Source organism: Aspergillus welwitschiae (genome assembly GCF_003344945.1).
Source record: "Aspergillus welwitschiae strain CBS 139.54b unplaced genomic scaffold BDQ94scaffold_2, whole genome shotgun sequence".
In the NCBI taxonomy this organism is placed as follows: Eukaryota; Fungi; Ascomycota; class Eurotiomycetes; order Eurotiales; family Aspergillaceae; genus Aspergillus; species Aspergillus welwitschiae.
In genome coordinates this window covers 934,545-947,299 of record NW_020798696.1, presented here as the reverse complement: position 1 = coordinate 947,299, position 12,755 = coordinate 934,545, and the positions used below count along the sequence as shown (strand labels likewise).

General features: G+C 52.7%; 5 protein-coding genes across 5 annotated transcripts; 2 read left to right on the top strand and 3 right to left on the bottom strand.

The window, feature by feature from the left end:
* Window positions 1-597: 597 nt before the first annotated feature.
* BDQ94DRAFT_156506 (uncharacterized protein) lies at window positions 598-3,111 on the bottom strand (the record flags this gene model as incomplete). Its single annotated transcript, XM_026768630.1, has 2 exons — window positions 598-2,700; window positions 2,836-3,111. The coding sequence occupies 2 exons, from the start codon at window positions 3,109-3,111 to the stop codon at window positions 598-600; spliced, it is 2,379 nt and encodes a 792-aa protein (XP_026631654.1).
* A 605-nt stretch (window positions 3,112-3,716) lies between these two features.
* On the top strand, window positions 3,717-4,858 carry BDQ94DRAFT_46295 (uncharacterized protein). Its single transcript, XM_026775841.1, has 2 exons — window positions 3,717-4,166; window positions 4,240-4,858. Exons 1-2 carry the CDS (start codon window positions 4,028-4,030, stop codon window positions 4,731-4,733), a joined length of 633 nt encoding a protein of 210 aa, XP_026631653.1. The 5' UTR covers window positions 3,717-4,027; the 3' UTR covers window positions 4,734-4,858.
* A 1-nt stretch (window position 4,859) lies between these two features.
* BDQ94DRAFT_179655 (exocyst subunit SEC5) lies at window positions 4,860-8,307 on the bottom strand. The gene is made up of 2 exons (XM_026773438.1): window positions 5,725-8,307; window positions 4,860-5,644 (listed from the first exon to the last, which is right to left on the bottom strand). Exons 1-2 carry the CDS (start codon window positions 8,113-8,115, stop codon window positions 4,916-4,918), a joined length of 3,120 nt encoding a protein of 1,039 aa, XP_026631652.1. The 5' UTR covers window positions 8,116-8,307; the 3' UTR covers window positions 4,860-4,915.
* Window positions 8,308-8,665: 358 nt separating this feature from the next.
* Window positions 8,666-10,246, top strand: BDQ94DRAFT_156504 (isocitrate dehydrogenase (NAD(+)) IDH2; the record flags this gene model as incomplete). Its single annotated transcript, XM_026768629.1, has 5 exons — window positions 8,666-8,755; window positions 9,047-9,133; window positions 9,203-9,325; window positions 9,388-10,107; window positions 10,175-10,246. The coding sequence occupies 5 exons, from the start codon at window positions 8,666-8,668 to the stop codon at window positions 10,244-10,246; spliced, it is 1,092 nt and encodes a 363-aa protein (XP_026631651.1).
* Window positions 10,247-10,628: 382 nt separating this feature from the next.
* Window positions 10,629-11,740, bottom strand: BDQ94DRAFT_165741 (uncharacterized protein; the record flags this gene model as incomplete). The annotated part of the gene is made up of 4 exons (XM_026770388.1): window positions 10,629-10,975; window positions 11,058-11,241; window positions 11,331-11,476; window positions 11,572-11,740. The coding sequence occupies 4 exons, from the start codon at window positions 11,738-11,740 to the stop codon at window positions 10,629-10,631; spliced, it is 846 nt and encodes a 281-aa protein (XP_026631650.1).
* Window positions 11,741-12,755: the final 1,015 nt, after the last annotated feature.

Here is a 12,755-nt window from a genome sequence, read left to right as displayed (position 1 = left end):
TCGCCCTGACTGAAACAGAATTGTCTCCGTATTATTCAAAACCCTGAAACAATTACCAGACCGCATGACACCGCATATTTAAACAATAGTAGAACAAAGTGAAAGTGCTGAACGCGCTGTGCTCATCAGTTGCTTGACCAGTGTTCAATCGAGGGTTATGAAAATTTGAAGGGATCGGCTAGAGCAGATAAAGAGGGAGTAAGAGAGAGAGAGAGAGAGAAAAGAAGACTTGTTCAAGATATCTAGAATAGTGGAATATGTAAAGAGCAGAGAAGGTGACTTGAGGTGGGTATATTTGCTAGTTCCCGTACTGTATGGTTGACCTGTGCGCCTTGCCGTGCGTATTTAATTTGGGGGAACGGCAGGATTGAACATTATAATGAATGCGATGATCCTGCATCTGCGCTTCAAATATGGTACTGTGCTGTTAGTTGAGGAAGACGATGGGTTTGTCCTGATGCGCTGTGTCGTCCTGCTTGAGGAGGAAAATGCACACTTAAATGAGATGTATGAAAGAAATGAAGAAGAGGAAACAGAAATAACAAGTTTACCATCACGATACGGTCGAAGTCATGCTGGCTCGGAAGCGTGCTGGCGTTATTCGCGGGCCTTTGTGAGGTCGGGAGAGTCGTGCTTGTGCACGTCCAAACCCCTAAGCTTTCTGGCCAGGAGGCTGTCACCAGCCTCCGAACCGTTGAAAGCGAACGGATACCCGCCATAGCCGGTCTCACCCTTACTGAGTTTACCATAGAGCCCACGCTCCATATTACACTGTTCCGCAAAACTCGAGTCGAGTTTGGGCCCTGGAGACAGTGACGGGATGGGCCGGAAAGGATGTGAGGAAGTATCGGGTGGACTGAAGAGGCTGGAGGTGCCTCGCGGGGCACCTTCTCGTCCTGCAAGTGTGCGACCCGAGAACGGGTCTTCTTGAGCACGCGTAGAGGAGCTCCCAGAGTAGGGGGGCTCTCGTGAGGTCATAGCCTCCGATGGGCTCAGCATTGATAATGGCTCTCGACCAGTGGGCGCTTTGTGTGGTATTTGGTCTGTCGAGGACTGTGTAGCTGCGTGCGTATGACTGGAGTCCCGCGAGGGTTTGTAAGGCGTATAACGGGGATCAGGGCATTGGATTTCATTGCGCAGTTTTTCCTTACCGTCGGGAACTCGGTTGGCAAATACAACACGAATGCTAGAGTGAAGATAAAATCGGCCCCGAGAAGGACAACATATGTTCAGATGGATCAAGTACCGTAGTGTAGGCTTGTCTTTGGGATCCTCAGAAGCGTTCAGCGACGCTTCGGGGCGATCGGTCCCATAATTCTTTCGAGCACTCAGAGGCATATCAATGATGGGACCCACCGAATAGCTTCGTTGTCGGATGAACGTCTTTGTCCCCGGTTCCATGTCGCTGAGGTCGTAAGGTACGAGGAACAGCTTCACAGCTGTCTTGTTGGGGTTCTTGATCATGATCTGTAACTGACCGTGTTGTGGGATTCGGTAACAACCACCTGGTGGACTTTTGGGCGATTCCGCCCTTCTGTGCCTCTTCTCGCGCCTGCGCAAAGTTTCCTGGTCAGTCGACCTAGGATCTGTGGTATTTCCCATGACACAGTCGTTGTGTGTTCCTGCAGGGCTCTGATGGCGCCTGCGACGTCGACTGCTACCACTGGACGTGTCCCGAGGAAGAAAATTGTCCAGATCGATCAAGCCAACATAAGGACTGGGGCTATCGTCCGCGATTGAGCGGCCGCTGCCTGACGTGGGGTAGCTGTAGAACACCGCCGGAAATGGGATTGTCACATGCGGTGGGCATTTGAGGTTGGCTTTGCATTTGCCTTTACCGAGGACGCCGATTTGCGCGGTGAAGTCCAACGGTTTGGAAGGGCTCATTGACATTCTTCCACGGAGGATGGACTCTTCGTATGAGCCAACCATTGGCGCATGCGCTCTGGAAGAGACTTCCGAGCCCACCGAGGGCCTTCGGACCCTCGCGATCGGAGTTTGAACCGAGGATGCAAGCTGAAGGCTGTATGCTGAGGTCAAGGACCGCCGAGGGGAGTGAAACTGATTGGATGTGGTCGTATCCCATCGTGAGTGGTGAGCGTCAGACTGGAAGTAGATCCCCTCCGCATGACCCTGGGAAGATGCTTGCAAGTGCTGAAATGTTTCCGGGGGAAGGGTACGGCGACGACTAACTTTGTCGATGGCGTTCGAGTGACCGACACACTCCGGTCGAGGAGAGAAATCCAGGTCTGTGTTGTTTGCTTGGTGAACAAGAGGGCTCGTTGGGGCTTTCAATATATAGCTCGAAGAAAACGAGCCGAAAGAGGGAGCCCGGGAACGGGCTGCCGGGGCTGCCGTCTGAACGGATAAGGATTGGCCTCGTAGAGAGGCAGGGAAAACGGGAGTACTGAACCAAGGCGTGGTTGGTGAGGAGCTCAGTAGTGGAAAGTGTGCGTTAACGGTGCGACCAGGCACCGACGATGACGGGGTGTGCTGCTGGCTCTGGGCTTGAGAGCTTCCTTCCCTGAAGTCTCCTGAATGTAAAGCTGAGCGAGGGCGTTCAATATCGGCCGGCGATGCTAAGTGCTGATCACTCGAGCCAGACTGGTCGCTGGGACCAGCACTTGCAGGTGCTTTATCTTTCATATTGGCGGAAGGTACATCGGACGTCTGGGGGGTGGGGTTCGGACTGTTTCCCGCCTATATCAAGTGACAGGGTCAGTAACGTCTCGGATACATGACAATGAAACTTTTGCTGTTTTAGATAAGAGAGAACAAAGAAAAGAAAAAGAAGAATCCGAGACACTAAGTGGGTTTTACAGTGGCAGGACATACGGAGTGATGTGATGCCCATCGCGGCGCATCAGCGCTTTTGATATACTGGATCAGTTCCTCGCGATTTGTTGCATGCATTCCCGGCCGGCTTAGATCCAGGGAGGGACCCTCATATGGGACATTGTGAGGCCCCGTGAGGGGGTGGCTTCCCAGGGGCTCCCCAGGAGGGTGTTTCCAAGGGGAAATGGTCTGACGTCGACCATTAAGCCGTGGCTGGTGATCATCAGACCACGAATCCTGGAGCCGCTGGTGTTCCGGATCCTGGAAGATAGGCATGGTCACCGGGAGAGGGGATGGGCAGAATGACGGGAAACGAGGGCAAACATCGCAACCTCAGGAGTCGAGAGCAGGGAGACGGGCAGCGAGGACCTCTGATAACGCAAGAGGGAGGGGATTGCAGAGGTTGCGATGATCCGCCGAAACCGAAGTGGCGGAAGAGGAAGAGTCACGGTGGAGTCGACGATGACTTGATCTGCCTTTTGGAAGACTGGCTCCGAGTGGGTAAGTTGTTTTTGGGCGTGGGGAACCAGAGGGAAAAAGAGGTGATATATATATATTTAGTACTATAGACGATAAGACAGCAAGACTGACCGGGGATAATGAGCGATGAAATTTAACAGGGTATCTGAAACGACTAGAGGATCAATCGGGCGCAAGTAGAGAAAGAAGAGCAAGCAGTTAGTAGTAGACGTGAGGGGGAGAGAAATGCGGAAGAGGAGAAAAAAGACGAGACAGAAAGAGAGAAGATGCGGAGGCAACGCTTTCGATTCCATCATCGCCGACCCTCAAATCAGTTTCACTGCCCAACTCTAGATTTTCTATTCTCCCCCTCCATTGTAACCTTACACCTGCAGAATTATTTCCTGCAACTTTTCAGATAATTTCACTAAAATCCCGCCATTCCCGGTGGAGACAACGCAGCTTGCTTGGAAACATCCTGCAAGAGCCCATCACCCGCTAACTCGAGTTCCTGCACCCGCTCGGCCTCTTCCGTCCAAACCTTTTTTTTTTTTCTCTTCTGCAGCTCTTAAAAGGTCAACGAACAACGCATCCCACCCCCGCCACGTTGTCGCTTGATTAAATTCCTGCCCAATACACCGCTCCTTACCCTCCGCGACCGGAGTCGATTACAAGGAACAAGAAAAAGAAAGCAGATCTCAATAGACAACTACTTCAAATCGCCCGACCAACCATGGCCCCGAAACGCTCCCGCGACGATACCACCACCGCCGACGAGAAGCGGGAAACCACTAGCGATGCCCCCGTGAAGAAGAGAAAGGGTTTCAGCGTTGGCCCTGCAAACCTCCCAGATGGAACATACCGTCGCAAGAGTGAGTCCTTTATTTCCCCTACCCCTCCCTCAAATCCAAGACCTAGAAAGCTAACTAGAGAACCCAAATATAGCCCAAAAAATCAAAAATGACCTAATCCAAAAAGCCAAAGTCAAAAAGGCTTACGCCAAAGTTCGCGCCGCCGAGCTTGCCGCCGCTCCATCCAGACCTATCTACACCGACGATGCCCAGAATCAAGACGAGGATAACAAGCGCGCGGACCCGGCCCCGGCATCGTTGGAACTTCACCCGGACCGACAGGCTATGCTAGACCAGCCTGCGCCAGAGCCGGAGCCTACTCCTGCTAGACCGCAGCGTGGGGAGAAGCGCAATGCGAAGGGTCGTCGTGAGAGAAAGCCCAAGCCCTCTGCGTTTGCTCGGGAGATGGAAATTGCGGAGCAGCGGAGGAAGGAGGCTGAGAAGCGTAGGGAGGAGCGCGAGTTCAGGCAGAAGGATCGCGAGGCGATGGCGCGTGCGAAACGGCCGGATCAGACGGGGAAGAGGAGATTGGGGAGGGAGAGTAAGGTGTTGTTGGGTCGGGTGGAACGCATGGTTGGGAAGGCATAAGATGATGATGATGATGCTGGATGGCAGGGCAGTTTCAATATTGATTGCGATGGTGTTCAAAAGTTTGAATATGATACCCACTAGGTAGTAATGGCTACGATTTTTGATCTTCTTTATAGGGATTGGGCTGCTACTACTGTCAAGATGATTTGTAGATTTCTTTCGTGAAGATGAAGATCGATCTAGGCGGATGGTTTGTGCCCGTTGCCACTCCGCGGCTTTCTGAAGCATGCAAACTCTCCTTTGGTCCTCTCTCTCAAGCGCTTTAGGATGCCTCTCATTTCCCCCAGCTCGGACTGAAGCCGCGCACGTGCCTCGTGGGTGGTCCGCCGATCCAGCTCAACATAGATCTGACTTTGTATCGCGGATGCTTCATCGGTCGAAAACTGGGACATGGTCTGCGCGATGAACTCGGTATCCAGTGTGGCCTGCATGAGGGCTGGCAGACTGTACGAGGACCGAGAACTAAAGGCGTTCAGAAGCGATGTCGACACTTGGGTCAGCAAATACGTAAGAACGACGGAGAGTAATGAAGACTGGGCGGCGGATGAGGAACGGCTCGGCACGGCCGTCAACGTCGAAGGGATGGTAGTGGTGATCTCCGTGTGTACCAGCACCAGGTCCAGCATGGTAGTGTAGACGTATGGGCGGACCTGATCCGGGCGGGACGATGCCGGTTCCCAGTCGGGGGCAGTGATGCTGTTGACAATTGTCGTGTTCAACGCATTGATGGTCGGCTTAGTGTATGACTGGAACAACCGATCGTCGATCTGGTTGAGCACATCGCGTACTGTCTTGGCCTCCTCGGTCAACCGGACCGAGAATGAGTTCTCAAAGTTGGCAACCAGCTGCGGGACGAGATCGGCCTGGAATGCTTTGATGTTTGACAAAGTCAAGAGGATGCGCACATTCTATAGACGCATTAGCCAATGAACTACCAGCATATCCGAGTGTTAAAAAAAAAAAAAAAAAAAAATGACAAACTACTTACTCTATTCCGAGAATCGACCGCATCCGCGATGAGTAGCGATGGAGATGTATCAAACTGGTTTCGTGTCGCCGTGGAGCCAGCTGCGATCCATTCATCCTCATCTTCCGACGATGTAGGATGCTCCGCATTCTCAACCAGGCCACTCAGAGCTTTGTAGACGCTAGACACAAACTGAGTGCGAACCATCTGTAGTAGTTTGGCAGGAGGCTGGGCCACAACATCTACAGAACCAGATCTTGCCATGGCCTCCGGAATGTAGAGGATCTTCTGCATACCCGCGATGATTGCGTTCTCAAAGGCAACAAATAGACCAGGCATCTTGGTCAGATCTCTCTTCTCCGGGTCCCGAGTCCAGTCTTCCAGCATCTTACAAATTTCGGCGTCCTTTCCCCAAGCTGCGCATGCCACACGTACTGAGCGTTCGCGTGCTACACTCACAAGGGATTTGAGAAGATCACGGGTGTTAGTACTGTGCATCACAGGCTCCAAGGCGGCCATCTCGCTAGCCGCTGTGCCAATGAGCACTAGACACTGACTGAGATAGTGAATGCCGCTAAGAGAATTTGAAAATGGTGGCCAGAAGGCATAGTCTTCCCAATGTTCCCCACGCTTCGGTGTAGGGAAGGGCATGTTCTTCGGATCAAGCTTGAATCGCGACTCCGTTGGGGTCACACCCCGACTCCCAGGGCTGCTGGGACTGGCGGTGGAGACGGGCGAGGTGAGGAGGGATACATCGTCCACAGGGGGGTCGGCGAACAGTGAGAGAACGCTCTCGCGGATGAGATTGAGCAGCTCGACGACACCCTTTTGCAGCTCCCGGGCATCGTTGGAAGAGAGCCGATGGTGTTTGCGACTTTCTCCCTCGAACCCAGCGGGAAGAAGCTTTTGCCTGCTGCCGTCGATGAAGGATTGTGCTACTTCCCAGAAATCGAAAACCTCGCCAAGAAGACCTCCTTCAGAGGACAACAGTCTGCTCAGATACGTATGTATACATTCCCAGAGCTCGATCACTTGGTCGCTATCGCGCATGGTTTGAGTGTCCAGAGCGCCGTCGCGTGGTGCCAACCGCAGATATGATGCCACTGTTTGAGGCGTCGGTTTCTCCCCACTAGCTAGTCGACGCCTCAGAATTTCTATCTCGACCTTGCAACGGTCACAGAAGGCCGTGATTTTCTTCTTCAAAAAGTCGTAGCGACTGAGAAGCCAGACCCAGATAGGATTGTCCTCGACCCCTAGCTCCAGGAGAGCACCGATGAGCTCCATGTGCTCTTCTACGGGACCTGTAGCAGTAACAGTGGTCGAGGTAGTAGGCGCATCGCTGAGGCGCCTCCACAGGTCGCGTTTGAACGCTTGAATTTGTGAATCAACATCGATCCACATTCTCCCCATAGCCAGAATAACATGGGCCTCTTCATCCGTCAATGGCTGACCCTTGCTCGTTGCGGTATCGGCAATATCCCTAGCAGTCTTGGAGAGGGCCCTCGCTTTCCGGTACTGCTCAAAGACAGAGTCATAGTCTCTCTGCTTAATGGACTTGGAAAGATGACCGCCTATTTCGTAGATATCTCTATGTTTTTCCATAGTGTCGACGACCGACTTGAGCACCTGCTCTCTTTCGCGACCTCCCAATGCCGGACCCCACACCTCCTCTGCTTTGACGGATGCCTCGAGCAACGGAACACGAATACCCTTCATGCCGTATTCACTCTCTTTCGTCAGAGCGTTCTTGCCGGGACCTACATCGGAAAGGGCCGACGTGGCTATACTCTGTTTGCTTCCCGAGAGGCTGCGCAAATGACCAACCGACCGGCGGTTGGCATGAGGGCTCAAATACTCCTCTTTCTTGCCCTGATTCCTCATTTCTGTATATACACTGTCGATAGTCGCTTTGGCTCGAACGAATCGTTCGAAGTTCGCTTCGACGAGGACTTTCAGCGACGCGGATTTCTGATCAATTGATTGAGAGAGGATGTTGAGACCTTCGAGAAGGGACCGTATCGACGCATCGGAATGGACTTGGGAAAGGAAGAGCGCCGGGGAGAAGGAGGTCGATGAGAGCAGGAAACGATTCCGCAGGCGGCTTTCCTCGTCTAGAGACAAGCCTCGCATTTTGAGAATCTTGAGCACACTGTCCCCCGTTCCCAGGGGATCAGGCTCATCCATCTTCACGAGGTTCTCCCGACCATTGTTCGCTTTGAAGGAGCCTAAAGTGACCCCCTTCCGCGTGCTATTGTTGCGCTCCAGAGCAAAGTATCGGGATTTCTCCGAGCGCGAGCCACGACGTTCTAAAGCTTCGTCTTCGGAATGGTCGCTTTCATCCAGCTCAGCGGGCCATTCTTCGGGGAAAGCCGAGGGCAAGTTATAGTAACTGGCCACGTCGACGTCAGCCATGTTGGGGGGTTTGGGTGGGTGTCTGGGAAATCGGCGATAACGGAGGTTGTTATTATGGGGAGAGCGATTAAGCACGGAGGGGAGGGATTAGGGAGGCCACATGCAGGAAAATGCGCAGCAGCAAGGGTGGGGAAGATGGGGGGTGGGTTCAAATTAGGGTGTTAACTATAGAAAAGGATAGGCACAGCCAGGACAGGCAGTTCGGAGGAAACGTTTGGGACGTTGGGTTAGCTTGGGAGTTATCAGATCAAGCACGGGAAGCAAGACTAGAGCCGGTGGACTGACGGTAACTCGCAAGTCTGTCTTTTGTTCGGTCGGTCCGGGAGCGGCGGTGCCGAGAATCACTGGATGGATTAAAGTGCCTTTCTTCGCCGCGACTTGCTCTCTTCGTTCCCGCACAAGCAAACCCGCCGCCGCCTTTTCCACCTCTCTCTCTCTCCTCTCTTCCCTTTTCTTCCTCACTCTCCTCTCTTCCTTCTCACCACACCCCAATTCCTTCTTTTTATTTCACCCTTGACCGTTTGACGTCGATCTCGGGGACTTTTTCACAATGATTGCCGCCAGGAACTTTGTCGCTCCCGCCCGTCAATGCTTGCGGACAACACGTGTGTCCCCTCGCATTGCCTCGCCCTTCTCGCAGGTAATCTACCGACCGCTTTCCTCGACAACATGGCCTGGAAGGAATCTCGATCTAACTGCACTTTTAGCTCCGCACTTACTCCGCTGCTGCCGATGAGCGCGTCGCTAAGTTCAAGGGTCAGAAGGATACTGATGTATGTCGCGTCCCGGGCAACGCCTGAAACATTTTTTTGCTTCCATCCTTTGGTCCGGTAGCTTCCGCCGCAACCTGCGACAACGGCCTTTATTCAACAGCTCTTCCGAAGGATGGATCATTTCTGAATGGCGTTGTTGACATTATGTGTCCTGATAGGGAAAATACACTGTTACTCTGATCGAGGGTGACGGTATCGGTCCCGAGATCTCCCAGTCGGTGAAGGATATCTTCGCTGCCGCAAACGTACGCCTCCCGCTACTTCCGATCGCCTCTAGTATACCAATCCAGCGATGCTAAATTACCTGTGTGCAGGCCCCTATCAAGTGGGAGCCCGTCGATGTTACTCCCATCCTGAAGGACGGCAAGACCGCCATCCCCGACGACGCCATCAAGAGCGTCCAGAAGAACTACGTTGCGCTCAAGGGTCCTCTTGCTGTATGTCCATGCTTCCTAGACTGTTTTGCGATAAGTCTTTCTCTAAACGCTTTGTCACATAGACCCCCGTCGGCAAGGGACACGTCTCTCTGAACCTGACCCTCCGTCGTACTTTCAACCTCTTCGCCAACGTCCGTCCCTGCCGCTCCGTTGCCGGTTACAAGACCCCCTACGACAATGTCGACACTGTCCTGATCCGTGAGAACACCGAGGGTGAATACTCCGGCATTGAGCACGTCGTCGTCGACGGTGTTGTCCAGAGCATCAAGCTCATCACCAAGGAGGCCTCCGAGAGAGTGCTCCGCTTCGCCTTCCAGTACGCTCGTTCCATCAACAAGAAGAAGGTCCGTGTCGTGCACAAGGCCACCATCATGAAGATGTCCGACGGTCTCTTCCTCAACCTTGCTCGTGACATTGCCAAGGAGTTCCCCGACGTCGAGTTCGATGCTGAGCTGCTGGACAACTCTTGCCTGAAGATCGTTACCGACCCCACCCCCTACAACGACAAGGTCCTTGTCATGCCCAACCTGTACGGTGACATTCTGTCCGACATGTGCGCCGGTCTGATCGGTGGTCTTGGTCTGACCCCCTCCGGTAACATTGGTGACGAGTGCTCCATCTTCGAGGCTGTCCACGGTTCCGCCCCCGACATTGCTGGCAAGGGTCTTGCCAACCCCACTGCTCTGCTTCTGAGCAGTATCATGATGCTTCAGCACATGGGTCTGAATGAGCACGCCACTCGTATCCAGAAGGCTACTTTCGACACCCTCGCCGAAGGAAAGGTAAGCTAGCATTTTATCAAAGTGACGGTACCATTGCGAGACACGATGCTAACAATTGCGATTTTAGGCCCTCACCGGTGACTTGGGTGGTTCCGCCAAGACCCACGAGTATGCTGAGGCCATCATGAAGCGTCTGTAAGGGATTGGAACATGCCTGTACTATTCCCCTAAATTGTTTCCTTTTTAGCCTGTGAATGACTCTAGACCCAAATATGTAGTGATCTACTGTATGTGCTCCCATGTATTTAGATGCCATCTATGTTGTTTTACTTCCTACCTCGGATTTCCTGCTCTCCAACTGTCGTCGTTGGAGATAGAAAGATACAAGTCAAATAGCTTGATCAACGGACTATGCATAGTATATCGTCCGGCAAAAGAACAATGGATGGTAGAACAAAGAAAGAGAAAAGTAATCATACAAACAAAGCCCCACCAAAACGCCTATTTCTCCCAAGGTATCATTATCGACGTATTTGTTACAGACAGAGCCAACGAACGTCAGCAGAAAGCACATATCAATATCAAGGCTGACGCCGTCGACCCCTCCGAGTTCCCGTGCCTGCTGTACCTCTGCCCTTCTGCTTCGTCCTCGATGTCTGGGCACGCGTACTTCGCGTCGTAGGCGAGCCCCCCTCCGCTTCCTCATCGACCTCACTATCATCCTTCGCAGCGTCCGAACCATCTTCATCGCCTTCTTCATTTGCGCCTGTCTCCTCGCCAGAATCCGCTTCTTCCTCCGCAGCTCCGGAACCCTTCGCCGGCGGTTCGACCTCGACATGAAGACGCGACGAACGCGTCCCTCGTCCCGCTGGACGCCCGCCACGACCTGACTTCCGTCCTCGTGATGGCGCGGGGGAAGAGCGAGGTTCTGTATGAGATGAATAGATCGCGATTAGTATGCTTTCCCCAACAACCAGTTGACAACCAAGGCAGAGATATTATATACGCACCGTCCGTATCAGCCACCGTGCTCCCCCTTCTCGATCCCGCATGCGTACTAGGATCAGGAGACGCGGTTCCTTCCATCGCCAGCCGCCGTTCGAACATCAATTCTCCATATTCATCCTGGGGTAATTCGAACGGGCAGTAGAATTCCTTTGAGTCCTCGGCGGTGTCTGTTATCAATGAATCTTCCTGCTCACCCCGTAATATTAGATGAATGTTAGCACGAGCCAGAATCCAAAGGACGTAATCTCCATGGATGAAAGAAGGCATCAACCCACCCGTTCATCCAAAGCCGGAAGATTGTATAATGTCCCCAGCTTCTTCCATATCCCCGGTATCCGTGTGTGTTCTGCGTGCGCGGGCGCATAGCCTTGGCTTTTCATGAACTCCGAAATCGCGATCATACGGAAGTGCTTGTGCATGCCTTTTGAAAGAGAAAGAGGGCCGCGTTAGCGTCACACTGCTCCGATGATAGTGTTTCCCCTGCGCGCGCGGGGAGAAGGGTTGCGATCAACGTACCGACAGGCTTCCATTTTATAATCCCCTTCAATAACGCGGTCTCTTGCTCGTCCGTCCAGGGATCTGTCACTGGGTCGTAATCCGCGGTTGTTGGCTGATCAGCGGTGCTTGCGGACGGCTCGGCATTCTCGCTTTGGGGGGTAAGTTTGGCTTTCTTGCGCGGGGGCATGGCGATTGATTGGTGCGTAAAGAGAGACTGTGTGTAGAGGTGGATAAGGTAAATAATGTTATTTCTGAAGGGACGGAGGGGAGAGCTCTCGTCCGCGGGTTGGTTGAACCGCGGCGAATTCCTGCCGCTTCGGTTTCCCGAACAAGCGGTGGTCCGGGCGTTGGACGGGGAGAGGCACTAGTCTGGTTCGGGTTTAGTGAGGCGTGATCTCGCGCTGCCAACGCGTCGTCTGGTGGTTGTCACTTGAGATTCCCACGAGGTTTTGGTGGGCTGTGTTCGAGTAAGAACGATGAATACGGGAGACTCCACTATTGGCCCACTGTATGGTCATGGTCTGTGGATGATTGACAGGTTTATCTGGCGGTTCCTGCATCAATTGAAGCTGTTGCCGTGGGAGAAGTTGTCTGCTCCATACTACTAACCATATGCTGAAAGACATCATTAATAGGTTCGGACTGCGAATTGTTTCAAGTGTCATTTCGAGTGCAATTCACAGATGCGGCAGGGAAATGTTTCAGAATAAAGTACGATGAACGTACGAAACCTCTTCGTTATGTCTTTGAAGGGTTCCCTACGCTCGCTCTCCGCTGAATGGAATCTTGGTGTGCGCCACGACGTTGAACCTGTCAGTCGTCGGATGAGTGAAACAAAACTTCTACCTCTATTCGCTGCTTACGCGGCATAGAACGTGTCCAAGGTTCTTAAAAACGTCGGGTATAGGATTTACATTCAGAAAAGCGCCAGCGACTGTCTTCGTGTGGCCCGTTTGGAGATGAGGTGACTATAGTGCGACGCCATTTAGTTGACAGTCGCTGTCCTTGTAAAGCAGGGCCGACTACTTGTCTTAATTGAGTGACGTGAGTAAACGAACGATTCGATTCTGACACTAGTAGACTATCCTACGTCTGACTCGCGCATATTGCAGGCGCACTTCAAAGCCAATTTTATCCTTTCACTTGAAGAACATCACGGTCCGTACATAGTTCTTGTGAAATTAGCGTTCTTATATACATCT

Excerpts from the sequence above, each read along its gene's own strand:
- BDQ94DRAFT_46295 (XM_026775841.1), top strand. The coding sequence starts at position 4,028 with ATGGCCCCGAAACGCTCCCGCGACGATACCACCACCGCCGACGAGAAG. Across the intron at positions 4,167-4,239 it reads TGGAACATACCGTCGCAAGA|CCCAAAAAATCAAAAATGAC; the intron begins GTGAGTCCTTTA and ends ACCCAAATATAG.
- BDQ94DRAFT_179655 (XM_026773438.1), bottom strand. The coding sequence starts at position 8,115 with ATGGCTGACGTCGACGTGGCCAGTTACTATAACTTGCCCTCGGCTTTC. Across the intron at positions 5,645-5,724 it reads CGGTCGATTCTCGGAATAGA|AATGTGCGCATCCTCTTGAC; the intron begins GTAAGTAGTTTG and ends ATGCGTCTATAG.